The sequence below is a fragment of the Chelmon rostratus genome, chromosome 16 (genome assembly GCF_017976325.1).
Source record: "Chelmon rostratus isolate fCheRos1 chromosome 16, fCheRos1.pri, whole genome shotgun sequence".
NCBI lineage: Eukaryota > Metazoa > Chordata > Actinopteri > Chaetodontiformes > Chaetodontidae > Chelmon > Chelmon rostratus.
The window spans coordinates 411,166-427,537 of record NC_055673.1 but is presented as its reverse complement, the minus strand read 5'-3'; the positions used below and the strand labels follow the sequence as shown (position 1 = coordinate 427,537).

Genomic DNA, 16,372 nt, shown 5'->3' with positions numbered 1-16,372 from the left:
TGCAGGGTCACAGGCAGCATCCAGGCCTCCTCCTGCTGCTCCTCCTCCTCCTCAGAGAACAGTGGACGTACCACCACAGGGTCTCTGCTACCTGGACCACTGTGACAGAACCTGACTGGTCTCTGGAGTCTGTTTGGAGACACTCAGTCGCCTTTTGATCGTTGCTTGTTGTCACAATTTGCTGAAAACGTGTGACTGTCTAATAAAGTTCTTCATACAGCTCTTCTCAGCTCGTTTGAATAAATGCGTCATGTAGAACTAGTCAGTGCTTTTTAAGTAAAAAAAAAAAAACTGTTTTCGTTACGTGACTCAAACTTGTGTGATTGTGAGCGGATGGAAGAAAGGCAGGAGACCGAGTCGGTGCATCGTCGTCACCACACTGTTGTTCTGAAGGATCCGTGGGTCCACCTGAACTGAGATACAGAGGCAGGCAGGTTCACGTGGGCCCACAGTCAGCTCACTGAAGACAAATCAATCAATAAATCAATAACTAAATGATCTATTTCATATATTTGACCAAGCAGCCTGATGGATGCAGGTTACCTAAAACGTGTTAATATGACAAACATACAGACATTAAATGTTTTTGCATCAGAAAGTTGAAAATGTCAGAAAAACACGAAGCCACACGTGTTGTGAGTAAAGATGGCCGCCTCCTGTGTGACGGAGCTGGTGGAGGCTAAGCCTGCGGCGGCGGTATGAGCGCTGATCCCTGAACAGTTCTTCTACATGACACGTCTCCTCCAAAGACCAGTCAGGTCAGTTCTGACACGGTGATGAAGAAGAAAACAGCTACGTGTTTTCTTCCTGACGCGCTAAACCGAAGCATCGGCGGCTAATGGTCACAGGAGCCACCGTGGCCCCCCACCGGTCATGTTGGTCGGTTTAATCAGAACGATTTTCAGCATTTATCACTTTAACATCTTCAACAACAGCTGAAACAGCAGTTTTCAAGCACTTGTTCACATTTTATTATTTATCTGAATCATATTTTGATCAGGTGGGAATTTTACCTCCAGATTAACACGTTTCCTCGTGTCCCTGCGTGTCCACACCTGTCCACACCTGTCCCTGTTGTCTCTGCTTTGGATCAACCAAGAAACAAGACCGAAGTCCTTCTTCCAGGAGCAACTTTACTGACTGCAGGATACACAGAACCATGAATGTGAGTCATGTTAGTGACTCTGAGTCCACATTCAAACACTGACAGCTGTTAATATACGATCCAGGAAAAACAGAGTACAAAAAGAAAATCATCGTTTTAATCATGAAAAAGGCAAAAATAAAAGAGATGAGGGGTCTGCGAGCGAAGCCGCAGAAACCGTCACAAGGCCAGGTGAGCTTCGCCTTTCAAACAAATACATGCGAGTTTTACAGGTACGGTCCATGTAAGATGAGCTAGCTGGTAGCTTAACTAGCTAGCGAAGGCACACGTCACGGAGCTGTCCTGTGGTCCAGCAGTCATCAGAGCTCACTCACTGACGACACAACTCAGGCAACAGAGGGGACTCTGGGAAACGTAGTCCGATACACATGAATCAGCACGATGTAACTGACGACACTCACTCGGTTAGCATCATGCACAGTTCAGACCATGGAGCAGGACACAAAGGGGGACATAAACAGAACCATCAGGAAGTCTGTATGTGTGAATTAAAGGTGCAGTCGGCTTCTATTAAATACACATTTTAAATAGCATAATTTATTTAGAAATAATTTACTGTGGCTGCATCTCGACCACCTGAAAAGTCCGGAGGTTTTCTCACTGAGCGGCAGGAGAAGCCGTTAAACAAGCCGGGCGAGTCTGCAAACCTCCACACCGAGACAGAACAAAGAGCTGCAGGACACTTTCTGTGTGTTGAAGAGTAGAAACTGTGGAACAGAGGGCACTTCCATTGACTTCTGTCTTTACCTCCAGCCTTTACACACACTGAACCAACGCGGACAAGAACATCTCCATCAACACAAAAATCCAAAACTTCTTCATGATCTCAAAGGACACTTCTGCTTTACTTCAATCTGGCATATTTCCATGAATGTGTCTGCTGTGGCTCTATGGGTGGGGCTGACTCTCCACCTCCACCTGCAGACATTCGGGGCTGGCAGGCAGGCAGGACCAGAATATAGATGCAGTTTACTTCCACTTACGACGTGTCTCTAGTTGTTTCTGTGTGATACTTCATGTGATTGTTAAAACTTTGCCTCCAGGTAAAACTTTTGCCACAAACAGAGCAGCTGAACGGTTTCTCTCCTGTGTGCGTCCTCATGTGCACCTTCAGATGTCCGCTTTCAGTGAACCGGTTTCCACACACAGAGCAGCTGAACGGTTTCTCTCCTGTGTGCGTCCTCATGTGCACCTTCAGATGTCCGCTTTCAGTGAACCGGTTTCCACACACAGAGCAGCTGAACGGTTTCTCTCCCGTGTGGATTCTCAGGTGTTTTCGTAACGATCCGCTGCATGAAAAGTATTTCATACAGACTGAACAACCGTACGGTTTCTCTCCTGTGTGAATCCTCGTGTGTTCCTGCAGATTTTTCTTGCGGCGAAATCTTTTGCCACACTGAGAGCAGCTGAACGGCCTCTCTGCAGCGTCACCTTCGGGGGCTTGGTTATTTCTTGGAGAGTTTAACCTCGACTGTGATCCTCTGGTCTCGTTACAACCGTCGGCACTGACTTCAGTCTGAAGTTCGGAGGAGCCGCCTGCGGGGGGCTCTGCCGCTCGGTTCTCCTCTCTTTGACTCGGAGGAATCTGGGACATCTCACCGACACACTTGTGGTTTTTTAGATTATAGCGCCAGGCAAATCGTTTGCCACACACGCAGTACAGAAAGCGTTTCTCGTCCATGTGCTCGGTCGTGTGGTTGGTCAGATAACCTTTCTGAGTAAACCCTTTCTCACAAAATGAGCAGCTGAAAGGTTTCTCTCCTGCATGAGTTCTCATGTGGACCTTCAGGTTCTCCTCACCGCAGAATGCTTTGCCGCACTCAGAGCAGATGAATGATTTGTTATCAGCGCTGCTTCCCGCATCACTGACAGGCTCTTGATTGGTCACAGATATTAAACCTGGCCGAGGCTCTCCGCTCTCATCACTTCTGACCTCAGTCTCAGGTTCAGAAGAGTCCGAGGTCTTGTCGTCAGAATCCGATCCGCCGCGGTCCTCTGAACCGGCCGCTGTCTCCACGTGTTCAGCCGAGCGGCCGCCCCCCTCGGTCCGGCTTTGGTCGAGGTGTGACGAATCTCCGACACACTCGTGGCTCTTGAGCTCGTGACGCCAAGCGAATCTTCTGTCGCAAACGCAGCAGCGGAATCGGATCTTCCCTGTGTGACGAGCCATGTGCTGGATCAGATATCCCCTTTGTGTAAACTTCCTACCACAAACTGAGCAACTGAACAGACTGTCCTCAGGGTGAGCCCCTCCGTCTTTCAGACGGTGGCTGTAACAAAGCCTTTTGTCACACTCACTTCGATCACAGTGGTGCCGTTCGACTCCTGAGTGCCAGACGAGCCTTTTGTTGCAGATGCTGCAGCTGTGTCTTCTGTCCCCGCTGTGGACGGACATGTGCTGGATCAGATATCTGTATATCGTATATTTTTTCCCACACACTGAGCAACTCAGCGGTTTCTCCCCTGTGTGTCTTCTCATGTGCGTCTCCAGAAATCTGTTTTTGGTAAATTTCTTCCCACATTCGGAGCAGCTGAACGGTTTCTCCTGAGAGTCGCACCTCTGATCACTGACAGCGTCTTCTTTATTTTTCAGAGGGTTTAAACCTGACCGAGGCTCTCTGCTCTCTTCCCAGTCGTCACAGCTGACTTCAATCTCAGCCACAGAAAATTCTGATGTCTTGTAATCAACATCTGCTTGTAAATGGCTTTCTGGATTACAGATTATGGCTGGTTCTGGTCCTCCACAGTCCTCCGCCTCCACACAATCTCTGTTCTCTTCAGTTTGTCTCTGATGAAGCAGTGAGGACGGAGGTTTCTCTTCATCCTCTTCTTCACTCTTCACAGGGACAGGAGTGAATGTGACCTTGGTGACATCAGCCTCCTCCAGACCTCCGAGCTGCTCTCCCTCCTGACTGGTCCACAGCTCCTCCTGTTCCTCTTTAATGTGAGGCGGCTCTGCTGGGTCCTCCTGGTCCAGACTGGATCTCCAGTCCTGCTGCTCAGGAGGATCCTCGTCTTGACTCGCCGACAGCAGCTGGACGTCTGTGGAGGAGAGCAGAGAGAGAGTTTTCCTCCTCAGCATGTGTTTCCAAAGAGAACCACAACAACCAGAATCCAGGAAAAATGAGTCAAACGAGGGACGAAATGTTAAAAAACCTTCATCATAGCTTCAGAAATCACGTGACCCAGATCATAACACAGAGAACAATGACGCAATGAAACAACATGAGAGGACAAATAAAACACAGAAACACAGACACAGAAATAAAACATCGAAAACATTTCAATAAAAAGTAAAACTTGTCTCCTCACTGAGACCGAGACGCTTTCAATGAGTCAGAAGAACATTATCGACAGAATGTGAAGATTAACAGTTCTGATGTCAAACACGTCTGTGTGTTGTGTTACACAGCAAAGTTAGCATGCTAACAGCTAGCTGCAGCGCGTCCTGTCTTGTAGTACCACTTTGTACCAGAGGAGGCGACAGTCTGATAGCTGAGAGATGAATGTGAGTTTGTTAGTTTCACGAGTTCTCTCAGCTTTTATTCTAATAAATCAACAAAATAAACTCAGAAATGTCCAGAAAGGAAATATTCTTCCAGCTGTTTTCATTATTAAACAGAAAAATCCAACCGAACACCTTCTGAATTCAAGTTTCTCTCTTTTACTGAAGACGAGTTGAACAGCCGAAAGTTAACTCACTGTAAAACAAACTCGACAGAAGCAAAATAAAACTCATCAAACCGTCTCGTCTGTCACGTTTCCAACAATCAGCAGCCCTGCTTTGGTTCTGGACCTCCCTCTGACTGCTGTCCTGGTTCACGGCTCTCCTGTCCCGGCCTGCTGTGTCTCATATTAAACATCAGCAAGGCAATCCCTCAGGCCTGCACAGCATGCCCTCCACATGTGTGGTGCCATGTGTTTCCAGTTGCATTATGGGTAATGTAGGCACCATGTTTTGACGAGGAAGAAAAAAGATGATGTCTCTCACTGACCCCCAACCCCGACTCCAACCCTAAACCTTCATCTGAACCCGGCTCCAACCCTAAACCTTCGACCATCTAACTCAGTGAATGAAGGGTTTATTTCCATCAAACCAGAGCTGGTGACTGTGGAAACAGCTCAAAGACTAACTAAGATATTTTGGTGAATTTTGGTTTGAATGGAAAGCGTTTTATGAAGAGTTCACTTGGCAGTTGAGCTCGTCATCATTCGGTGACAGAGAGAAACGAACGACATATTGGAAATGTCTAAACCAGAGTGAAACTCCTTGTATGTGCACACGCACTCTGACATCGCTGCACAGTGTCAGCTGACTACGAGCGTACGTAGTTTATAACTCGACACTTCTGTGTATGAAGCATTCAGAAATATTCAGTTTACTGTGATTCTGACAGGTTCGCGTCTTACGTTAAAATCCTGAAGGACGCATGAACTCACCACTGATGCGTTCAGGGACGCATCCTGTTTCCTCATGATGCCACGCAGTGAATTAACCGAATGAGTCTGTTTCTCTCTGAGTGTTTGTGAGACGACCGGCCTGAGTTTTAATGACAAACCTTCACTTTTCAAACAGCTCATGTCTCGTTCCCACAGCGCAGCAAACCAGGCGACAAACTCCAAAACCAGTTTGATCATCTTCATATTTTATTGATGCTGAATTGACGAGAAGACTGTGGACATGTCTGGTGTTTCTGCAGACACGTAAGGAATCGTTCATATTTCTGAATATTTCAGAAATTCAGATTTTGTGTCGCCCTTCAGCCCGTTTACAGACGTTATCTTTAAAATATATCAGTTAATTCATGAGCTGGTGACATTTTAAACAGCAGACGGGCTGAAGAGCTCCTTCAAACATCTGATCCAAGGTCAGTGTGACATGTAAAACTGACTTTGATGCAGAGGATGTTTCATCTGTGCTCCTTCAGATAAACGGAGTGAAGCAGAAACAGAAAGTGACGAGAAGAGACTCAAAGCACCAGTACCGCAAACGTTACTTCAGTACAGTAACGTTTCTGGTAACGATACTTAACGTTAGTCACGTGTCACTGACTGTCGATGCTTCTGATTCACATTAAACGCAGTTAAACATTTAGTCCAGCAGGCTAAGCTAAACATCTAGCAACGGCTAACAGAGTTAGTTTAGCTACCAAAAAGCTTCCAGCTGTCACGAGGAGCTTCGAGACGTTAACTAGCTTCTAGTTTAACGTCACGACACAAACGAGATACTTTGATCGTTGTCTGTCGGTGAAAAGCGGAGAACCACAGGAGTTAGCGAACATGTGCTAACACAGATTAGCATCAGCCGTGTTCGGGTCTCGGCTTCGCTCGGGTTTCTCCGGCGCAGCGAGCAGGGACTGACCTGCTCTGTACAGCTTCACTTCGGGTTTCAGCACGGCATCGAGCAGCCTCCTCTGGCGGCAGATCTCCCGCTCTGACCGCTCGACTCTGTCTTCATACTCCGCCACGGTTTCCTCCAACAGACCGACGATCTCCTCCGCAGCCGCCGTTAGCCGCTCGGTGAGCAGCGCTCTCAGCGCCGGGATTTCAGCCGCTTCTTCTCCTTTTTCCACCTGCAGCAGAAAGTCTTCAGCGGCGGCGCTGATCCGCTCATGTACCGACACCCGCAGCAGCTGCACGGCGCACATTTTCCTCCTTCTCTGCGCACCTGATGGTCCCAGTGAACAGAAAGAAGGACGGTACTAAACAGAGCTGTCACTGCTGACAGGAGTTCCGCATCAACGGAAGCGAACAACGACCTCTGCTGGACTGGAGGGAGAAATGACAAAATAAACTAAAACTTGAATACAAAGCTCTTAATGGACCAGCACCAAGCTACACTTCTACACGGCCTCAAAAAGCATCTTTAAAAAGCAAAAGAATATATGTACATATATATTCAGCTTCTTCTTCTGTATTTTCCAATGCCTTATTATTGCTATTTTTATTGATGCTGCCTGTAACACTGAATTTTCCCAGCTGGGATTAATAAAGTTTATTTTATATCACCTTATCTTTGAGGATCTTTGGGGGTCCTTGAGGTTTTATTTTCTCAACATGAAACAATTGAAATGAAAGGATCGAAATAATGGAGGATATTACCAGAGGTTTATTTGAATCTGTAGAATAATCCCTGAAATAAAAGCCGACAGACTTTTCCCCCCTGAGGTTGTCTTCTCAGGCAGAGCTTACTCCAGGCTGTTTAGTCTCAAACAAATTCCATTCTATGACAACCTACCTTACCTGGTTCAGCAGGTGTGTGTAATAAGTGATTTTACATAGTCCGCTTCATTAGGACTGGCAGGTACTACAGGGCTCATCTGTGGGCGTCTGCTCGTACATTTAGGCCGAGAGCAGAGATGAAGTTACAAGAATACTGTGAAAACAGACGTGATCCAGCCTCACTTGTCTCCCACGAAGTCCCTGGGAAAGAGTTTCTCCTGTGTTTCAACCCTACGAATGAACCTGATCACTAATGTGAATGCTACTTCACCCACTGAACTACATTTCTTACATTAGACCTCAACATTTAGAGGCATTCGTAAGGCAGCATTTTAAAAAATCCAGACGGCTTCAACTTTCAGCTAAATACTTTTAATGCTCATATATGTTTCATTTCATTGGATATAATTACATGCTTTGATTAGTGATGAGTCAGTTCAGGGATTTGTGGGGATCCTGATCACAGAAAACAACTGATGTCGAGTCATTTCTCTTAAAACAGGAATTTATACAAAAGTCAGTAAAAAGCTTGTTTCAGTCACAATAACAGAAGCTTCCATCAGTCTCAACAGATGATCTTCTATTCTAAGTATTCATTGATCTCTTCATCATTCAACTGTGCAACATCACAACTCCATCACACTCTTCATGCTGTAACTTCCTCCAGATTCTCAGATTCATGAATATGTGGTTTAACAACGGAGACAGATTCGATCGTCACCTGTTTCCTCCAGAATTTAGGGACATTTTCAAATAAAGGCCACTTCCTCTAACAAACCAAAATGCATCAGTAAACCAGCCGACAAGGTTCTCCCCTCTCATTGGCCGATGTTTCCGAGGCGGAGCGACTCAGTAAGAAGAACACATAAAGAAGCCGGTCCAGACCTCCGTTCAAACTCTGACTCTGCTCATCCACATCCCAGCATGCAAAGCTCAACTGGCTACAGGAGCCTGTTGAGGTCAAACCTGCAGAGAACATCTTGTAGTTTGGTCAGATCTCATTCTCACCACAAAGGAACCACTGAATTCATCTGGAACCAAAGTCTCTGTGAGCGTCGTGTTCAGATCTGCACAAACAAACTGAACAAAACAACCCAGAGTCCAGTTCAACCGGACAAAAGAACGCATCTACAGGCAGCTCCAGAGCTGGGACGATCTCTGTCCAGTCTCCACAAAGACCAGACCACCTGTGCAGAGGAAACACTTCTGACCTGAAGTACCATAAAACCTCTGATAGCTTTCACCTGCTGACAGTCTCATAAAGCATGTCCACATCATTCACTAACTGACCAGGCGTGACCAGGTGTGACCAGGCGTGACCAGGTGTGTGGAGGTGAGATCTGCACTCTTTACAAAACACGTGAACAACAAAGTGCAACACCGTCAGTTTGTCATTACTTGTACGATTCATCGCATCTCAACCGTCTTCACCCCTCCTTCAAATGTGGCTGCTGGTAGCACCTGCAACACTTCTGCCTTCAGACACGGCTCGACGACAGTGATGCACAGATCCGGTCGGCCGGGTCCATTATTAAAAGCCAATGGGTTGGGGATGGGTGAAATCATACATCATTGTTGAGGAAATAATTAATTACATTCTCTAAACTGCAAACGTATTTTAGGCTTCAAGTGTAGGGATGGGAATCGAGAACCAGAACCACTGAGAACCGGTCCCTCGACTCATATGCTTCCAAGCTAATCGGTCCCTGAACTGATAGCAGCAGTTTTCTGACAGTTGTACAGTGCAAAACAAAGACGTCAACGGACGCATGGACGCTGCTCGTAACCTGGAACAAGGAGTCACGGCGGACCGGAAGAACCGGTCCAAAGCAGAGCTTCATTTCACAAAGAAAGATAACGACAGCGCTCACTGTAACGTCTGTGATCATTTCAAGTGAGAGCGGAAACACCAGCAGTGTGCTGAAACAGCTTTCTATGCAAAATGGGATTCAGTTCCAGGAGTGCCCGGTATGCATCCGACGCTACAGGAGAACCGCTGCCTCCCCACCGAGCAGCGGTCAGTTAATGTCCCGTTACAGGAACATCTGCAGGTTCAGCAGATCTTCTCTTTGACTTAGAAAACCTTCATGAACACAGATACTTCACAAACATTCCTCTGTTGCTACAGCTAGCTCTCAGGCTCCAGCCAGCACCACTATAACCGATCAGGAATCAATAAACAATGGGTCAACAAGCAGAACCGATAATGGCACTGGTATCGACAAAATCTTATCAACTCCTATTCAAGTGCTGTAAACATCGAAGCACAGGGCACAGCAGCACAACTTCACTGGTTATTTGAATCTCCCGACGCTCCAACAGGATGGACCAGGAGCTAACGTTACCGGAGCTAACGTTACAGGAGCTAACGTTACAGGAGCTAACGTTACAGGAGCTAACGTAGCTAACATTACTGGAGCTAACGTTACTGGAGCTAACGTTACAGGAGCTAACGTAGCTAACGTTACTGGAGCTAACGTTACTGGAGCTAACGTAGCTAACATTACCGGAGCCAACGTTACTGGAGCTAACGTTACAGGAGCTAACGTAGCTAACGTTACTGGAGCTAACGTTACTGGAGCTAACGTAACTGGAGCTAACGTAGCTAACGTTACTGGAGCTAACGTAGCTAACATTACCGGAGCTAACATTACTGGAGCTGACGTTACAGGAGCTAACGTTACTGGAGCTGACGTTACAGGAGCTAACGTTACTGGACCTAACGTTACAGGAGCTAACGTTACAAGAGCTAACGTTAAAGCTAATTTCTTTTAGAAGCTACATGTAGAATTCTGTTTCCTCTGTCCCGTCAGTTTATAACTCCAGCTTTGAGTTTTTCTATTTGCGTAAATATCCTGAAATATTTGCTGCAGTAACGATACCGAGTGCGTGGCAACATGTAGAATAGTTGAAAGCAGCCTTGCTGACCGTTAAATTAAATCCTGAAGGAAAACAAACATAATGAGGAAACATCGGGGAGGTTTGTCCTGCTGGCAATGAAATGCAACATCGCCTTTTAAAGACATTTATAGGTTTTTAAAAGATGATCTGCCGACCATCATCCAGCACTCAATGCAGACTGTTTTCCTCACTGCTTTTAAGACTGCGTAGCTACAGTAAGGCACTGTTGAAGAACAATTTGGATGCATCATTACCAGAGAACTACCGACCTTTTTCCAACTGGCCATTTTTAAGTAAGATTTGAAATGATTTTATGACCTCAACAAACACTGCTGGAATATATCAGTCTGGTTTTAGAAAATATCACAGCACACACACAGCATTAGTTTGACTCAGTAGATCATACTGTTCTTTTAAATAGACTCTGTTATTAAATTAGCATCTCTGGTAGTGATTTTAACTGGTTCAAATCATCTCTCACAGACAGGAAGTTCTCTGTCAGCACACGTCTAGTTTTTATCAAATGAAATGTGGTGTTCCCCAGGGGTCAATTTTAGGTCCAACCCTTTTTAACCTATAACATGCTACCACTCAGGAGGCACAGCATCAACTTTCACAGCTATGCAGATGACACACAACTTTACATCGCTGTGTCTCCTGATGACAGAGGACCACTTGATGTCTTTTTTGACTGAATTTCAGACATTAAATCCTGGATGGCAGAGAACTTTTTACAGCTCAACCAGGACAAACCTCAGGTTTTAGTTATTGGCACAACAGACCAGAGAGAGAAACTGGCTAGCAAACTACAAGCCGTCTCTTTTAGCCCATCGTCAAAGTCTGCCAGTTTCTCTCTCAAGCCAATGCAGAGACACTCTGCTCTTCTTTCTGGTCTCCCTAAAAAGAATATTTTCCAAGTACAATTACTCCAGAACTCAGCCGATCAAATGACAAAGACCAGAAAGAGAGCTCACATTAGACCGATTTCAAGTCTCTGCACTGATTGTCCTGACCTGTCCGGGGTCAGGCTGAGTAACACAACACTTCCTGTAACTCAAATGGTTGGACTCCTGAGGAGAAGTGTGCACCAGTCAACTCAACTAACACAGGACACTGAAGAAAACAACTTGGCGACATGAGTTAACCAGAGGAATCTTGTTTATCTCATGAGGGGCGACTTTGGATCTGGAGGAAACCGATAGTATACTTCCTGGATGTAACGCTACATCTCATATTCTACATTATCAGATAACGTATTTCTGATCAATTCAATCACTGAACTATAAAATTCAAATAACGGACGCTCCTGGACGACATGGACCCAGACATGGCTGCAACCCTGACCGCCTCACTGACTTGAAGGCTTCATCTTTGCTCTTGATGGAACCATCACGATGTGTTCAGGGGCTCCACGGTACTAACTTCACGTTGCACTTTGGCTGAATACGTGTCTGCAGGCTCGGCCACCTGACTGTCCGCTGTGTGCAGCTTCATGTGTCTCTTCAGGTGTCCCGTAACTGTGAAACATTTGCCGCAGACTGAGCAGCTGAACGGTTTCTCTCCTGTGTGGACTCTCATGTGAATCTTGAGGCTCCCCTTCTGGGCACAACTCTTACCACAGACATTGCAACTGAAGGGTTTCTCTCCGGTGTGGACTCTCATGTGTTTGGTCAAGTCTCCTTTTTCAGCACAGCACTTTCCACAGAAGGGACAACTGAAGGGTTTCTCTCCGGTGTGGACTCTCATGTGTTTCTTCAGGTCTGTTTTCTGAGCACAGCCCTTACCGCAGACGGTGCAACTGAACGGTTTTTCCCCCGTGTGGTACTTCATGTGTCTGTTCAGGTGTTCTTTTACGTGAAAGCTTTTACTGCACACGGAGCAGGTAAACGGCTTCTCTCCGGTGTGGATCCTCATGTGTCGGGTCATGTTTCCCCTCCCGCTGAAGTTCTTCCCACAGAACAGGCAGCTGTATGGCTGCTCTCCGGTGTGACACCTCATGTGTGCCGTTAACGATCCGCTGTCTTTGAACGACTTGTCACAGCCTGTGCATGGAAACGGCCTCTCGCCCGTGTGGTCTCTGATGTGTCGATTCAAGTTTCCTTTGAGACTAAATCTTTTACCGCAGTACGAGCACGGGAAAGGTCGCTCCTTCCCCGAGGATCCCACATCACTGTCGGGGGCCTCGCTGTTTTTCTGACTGTCTGTGTGTGATTGGGTCTTGTTTGCTTGTGTCCAGTCACAGTCGCTGTCATCAGTCTCAGTCGAGTCGACAGAATTGTCTTCGCTGACTGGTTCTAAATGTCTCTCTGGATCTGGTCCTCCACAGTCCTCCCCATCAGCTTCTGTTTCCATCTGCTCAGCTGAGCTGCTGGCTGACGGCTCCGCCTCTCTCTTCTCTTCAGTTTGTCTCTGATGAAGCAGTGAGGACGGAGGTTTCTCTTCATCATCATCCTCTTCTTCACTCTTCACAGGGACAGGAGTGAATGTGAACTTGGTGATATCAGCCTCCTCCAGCCCTCGCAGCTGGTCTTCCTCCGGACTGGTCCAGAGTTCCTCCTCTTCCTCTTTAATGTGAGGCGGCTCTGCTGGGTCCTCCTGGTCCAGACTGGATCTCCAGTCCTGCTGCTCAGGAGGATCCTCGTCTTTACTCGCCAACAGCAGCTGGACGTCTGCAGGACACACTGGAACACAGAAAAACAAGTTTAAGTTATCAACCAGAGAGGCGATGAGACTGTAACCAGACACTGATCAGAGTTTTCTTTACGAGTCGAGACATGAACAGAACTTTTTGATGAAACTTCAGTTTCACCATCGGATGGTTCATCTCAGTGTGTAAAAATAAAGACAACAAGGTTGTTTTACTTTCATTCTGAGCTGCAGAGCAGCAACGATCAGTCGATTCATTGATGAACTAAATCAAATTCATCTTCATCAAAGCTGCATGTTTGTCTTCGCTTGTCAAACCGCAGAATAAAATGTGTCGACTGGCTTCAGCCTCCCGCTCCACCCCCCTGGTCTCACCTTCCAAAGGGTTGGCTTTTCTCTTTTCTCTGCTTCCTCTTCCTGACTGTGCCGGTGTTACATCAGAACAAACCACAAGGCCGGCGCCATCACTCTAAACTGATCTGAGATCGATGGATCACAGGTGTGTAAACTGATCCACTGATCCAGATCCACATTCTGATCCAGATCCCTTCGTCTGATGTCCTCAAAAACAGACATATTCTGTCCGCAGCAGCCCCCACCTGCCACATGATGAACACACCTCTCCATGTCTGACTTGTTGGTCAGACTTTTTCAACAGAGCTGCTCCGGCACCAATCAGAAGAGCTGCAGATGAATTTGATACTGATCAATCGTCACAGTTAACTGATAATATCAATATAACACTTCTACACTGTGCTACAAGAAACTTTTCTTTAGCTTAAATACTTCCATTTAATTTCTGGTTTTGTTCCAGATATTTCCCGTCAGTCAAACCTTGGTTCTTGGTTGTAACTCGGACTCAGTGTGAATGGACGACTCGTTGAAATAATCCTGCAGGTGTTTCACACCTGATATTTACACACTTTACAGTAAAAACCAGTGAAAATGGCTCAAGATGAGCTGAAACATAAAAACAACAGATGAACCTCTGATGACCACATGACCGGATGGAAAAACGACAGTTCCCAGAAGGCTTTGCGGGCGCCGTTTTGCCATCAGTTCATGCGAGTTGTGGTTGGTACTTCTTGTTTTATCTCAGTTTAAATGAATCAGTTTTCGTGTTTCATTGTTAGTGTTGCGGTGAACATCAGTTAATCTCAGACTGTGGACAGAAAAACCTCAAACATGGTTCCGTTCAGTTCAAACAGTCATGTTTGCGCGGCCGATGCTAACTAGCATGAGCATGCGTGCAGCGTCCGGGTCCTCCGGCGCAGCAGCAGGGACTGACCTGCTCTGTGCAGCTTCACTTCGGGCTTCAGCACGGCATCGAGCAGCCTCCTCTGGCGGCAGATCTCCCGCTCTGACCGCTCGACTCTGTCTTCATACTCCGCCACGGTTTCCTCCAACAGACCGACGATCTCCTCCGCAGCCGCCGTTAGCCGCTCGGTGAGCAGCGCTCTCAGCGCCGGGATTTCAGCCGCTTCTTCTCCTTTTTCCACCTGCAGCAGAAAGTCTTCAGCGGCGGCGCTAATCCGCTCATGTACCGACACCCGCAGCAGCTGCACGGCGCACATTTTCCTCCTTCTCTGCGAACAAAGAGAGCCAGCGGGGACGTAAACACACACACGGAGTTCCGCATCGACGACGGTTCGCTTCGAGGAGAGCGAAGCGGAGCGACGAACAGCGCACCCTGTTGGTCTGGAGGGAGAACAATAATCGACACAGACAGACAGACAGACAGACACACACACACACACACACACACACACACACACACACACACACACACACACACACACAGTTCAGTGTCAGTGATGAAGCTGTGGAACTGACCTGAATGATGAAGATCGTCTCCTCCAGTACTGAACCGTTACCTCTGTTCAAGGCTCTGAACTTCTGCAGCTTCTACGATCACGTTCTGATTCTCGTCTCTGTGAAGAACAACCGCAACTCGTTCTACACGTGTACACCTAAATGCATCAGGACGGCGCGGTCACTTCAATGTGATGACTTACCTGTCCGTCCCAGCACAAGCACCGATGCTAGACCCTGCCGGACCAGGTTTTCTCTTCACTGAGGTCCATGTTGAGGGACCTCTCTCATAGCTGGAGAAACAACATCAGTTAATAAGTGCTGCACGACACAGTGGCATTCAGCTGAAACACGTCCTGTTAGGTCCTCGGGTGCTGGACTCACCTGGACAAACACTCTGAGACAGCGTCACCTCTGTCTGTCTCTTCATGAACACGTCTGAGTCCAGCGAGTAATGTCCAAGTAGAAACATGTTGTCTTCACTTAAAATCTGTCCAGGAGTCCAGAGGACTGATGGACTGAAGATCAACAACAACCAATCAACTTGTGAAAAGATGGACGGTCACCTCTGGCAGGTGTCGTCCAGGTGTGCTGTGCAGTGGGTGTGAAGCGTCACATCAATTTAATGTAATCAATCAATTTAAATATGTTTAAATGGAGAATTTGACTGAAATAAAAACGCAGCATCACACTCATCAGAGGCTGCTCTGTGTGTGTGTGTGTGTGTGTGTGTGTTCGTCTGTCTGTCTGTCTCAGTGTGTGTGTGTGTGTCTGACTCTGTCTCTGTGTGTGTGTGTCTGTCTGTCTGTCTCAGTGTGTGTGTGTGTGTGTCTGTCTGTCTCTGTCTCTCTGTGTGTGTGTCTGTGTGTCTGTCTGTCTGTCTGTCTCAGTGTGTGTGTGTGTGTCTGTCTGTCTGTCTCTGTCTCTCTGTGTGTGTGTCTGTCTGTCTGTCTGTCTCAGTGTGTGTGTATGTGTCTGTATGTGTGTGTGTGTGTGTGTGTGTGTGTGTGACGTCCAGTCCTGACTAACACTGAACGTACTGACCGGATTTCCTGTTACTTCCTGCTCGCTGTGATGAAGATTTGCTCGTCTTGTGTTTTAACAACGTTTCCCTCCAGAATTACTGAGCCGGAAGTTCAATCAGTGAATGATAATATTTCCACCTCTCACTCAGCGCCTTTCAGTGAAATGAACGGAAAGTTACCTGTTCAGCAGGAGACTGGCCACTTCCGCATCACTGTGAAGACACCTGTCCCTCATCAGTGACTTCCACCTGGGGAAGGCAGCGCCGATGTTAATCCTGGTTTTCTGTCGTCGTCTGTCGCGACTTCGTTTCGCTTCTTCGTGTTTTCGCCTCTCTGGTGACGTCAGCTGTCGCTCCTTCACTTTCTCTTCTGCTACATGATAACAGTGATCCTCCATGAGGCTGGACGAGCAGTTAGCTTAGCGAGGAGCAACACACGCTGCTGCTGCTTCTTCTTCTTGATCTTCTTCTTCTTCTTCTTCCTCTGTTGAGTTTTATGACGGTTGGAATCCACACGGGTGCCATGACCGCCACCTACTGAGCACCACTGACTTCACCGGTGTGCGTCTAAAGTACAGGCATGGGCAAACTACGGCCCGAGG

General features: G+C 47.1%; 1 protein-coding gene across 1 annotated transcript; it reads right to left on the bottom strand.

The window, feature by feature from the left end:
• Positions 1-1,131: 1,131 nt before the first annotated feature.
• Positions 1,132-16,221, bottom strand: LOC121619952. The gene is made up of 9 exons (XM_041955899.1): positions 15,951-16,221; positions 14,950-15,039; positions 14,809-14,865; positions 14,223-14,632; positions 11,682-12,969; positions 8,678-8,734; positions 8,520-8,574; positions 6,528-6,867; positions 1,132-4,207 (listed from the first exon to the last, which is right to left on the bottom strand). Exons 1-9 carry the CDS (start codon positions 16,166-16,168, stop codon positions 2,145-2,147), a joined length of 4,578 nt encoding a protein of 1,525 aa, XP_041811833.1. The 5' UTR covers positions 16,169-16,221; the 3' UTR covers positions 1,132-2,144.
• Between the last annotated feature and the right edge of the window lie 151 nt (positions 16,222-16,372).

Excerpts from the sequence above, each read along its gene's own strand:
- LOC121619952 (XM_041955899.1), bottom strand. The coding sequence starts at position 16,168 with ATGGAGGATCACTGTTATCATGTAGCAGAAGAGAAAGTGAAGGAGCGA. Across the intron at positions 15,040-15,950 it reads GCCAGTCTCCTGCTGAACAG|CTATGAGAGAGGTCCCTCAA; the intron begins GTAACTTTCCGT and ends TTGTTTCTCCAG. Across the intron at positions 14,866-14,949 it reads GCTTGTGCTGGGACGGACAG|AGACGAGAATCAGAACGTGA; the intron begins GTAAGTCATCAC and ends TGTTCTTCACAG.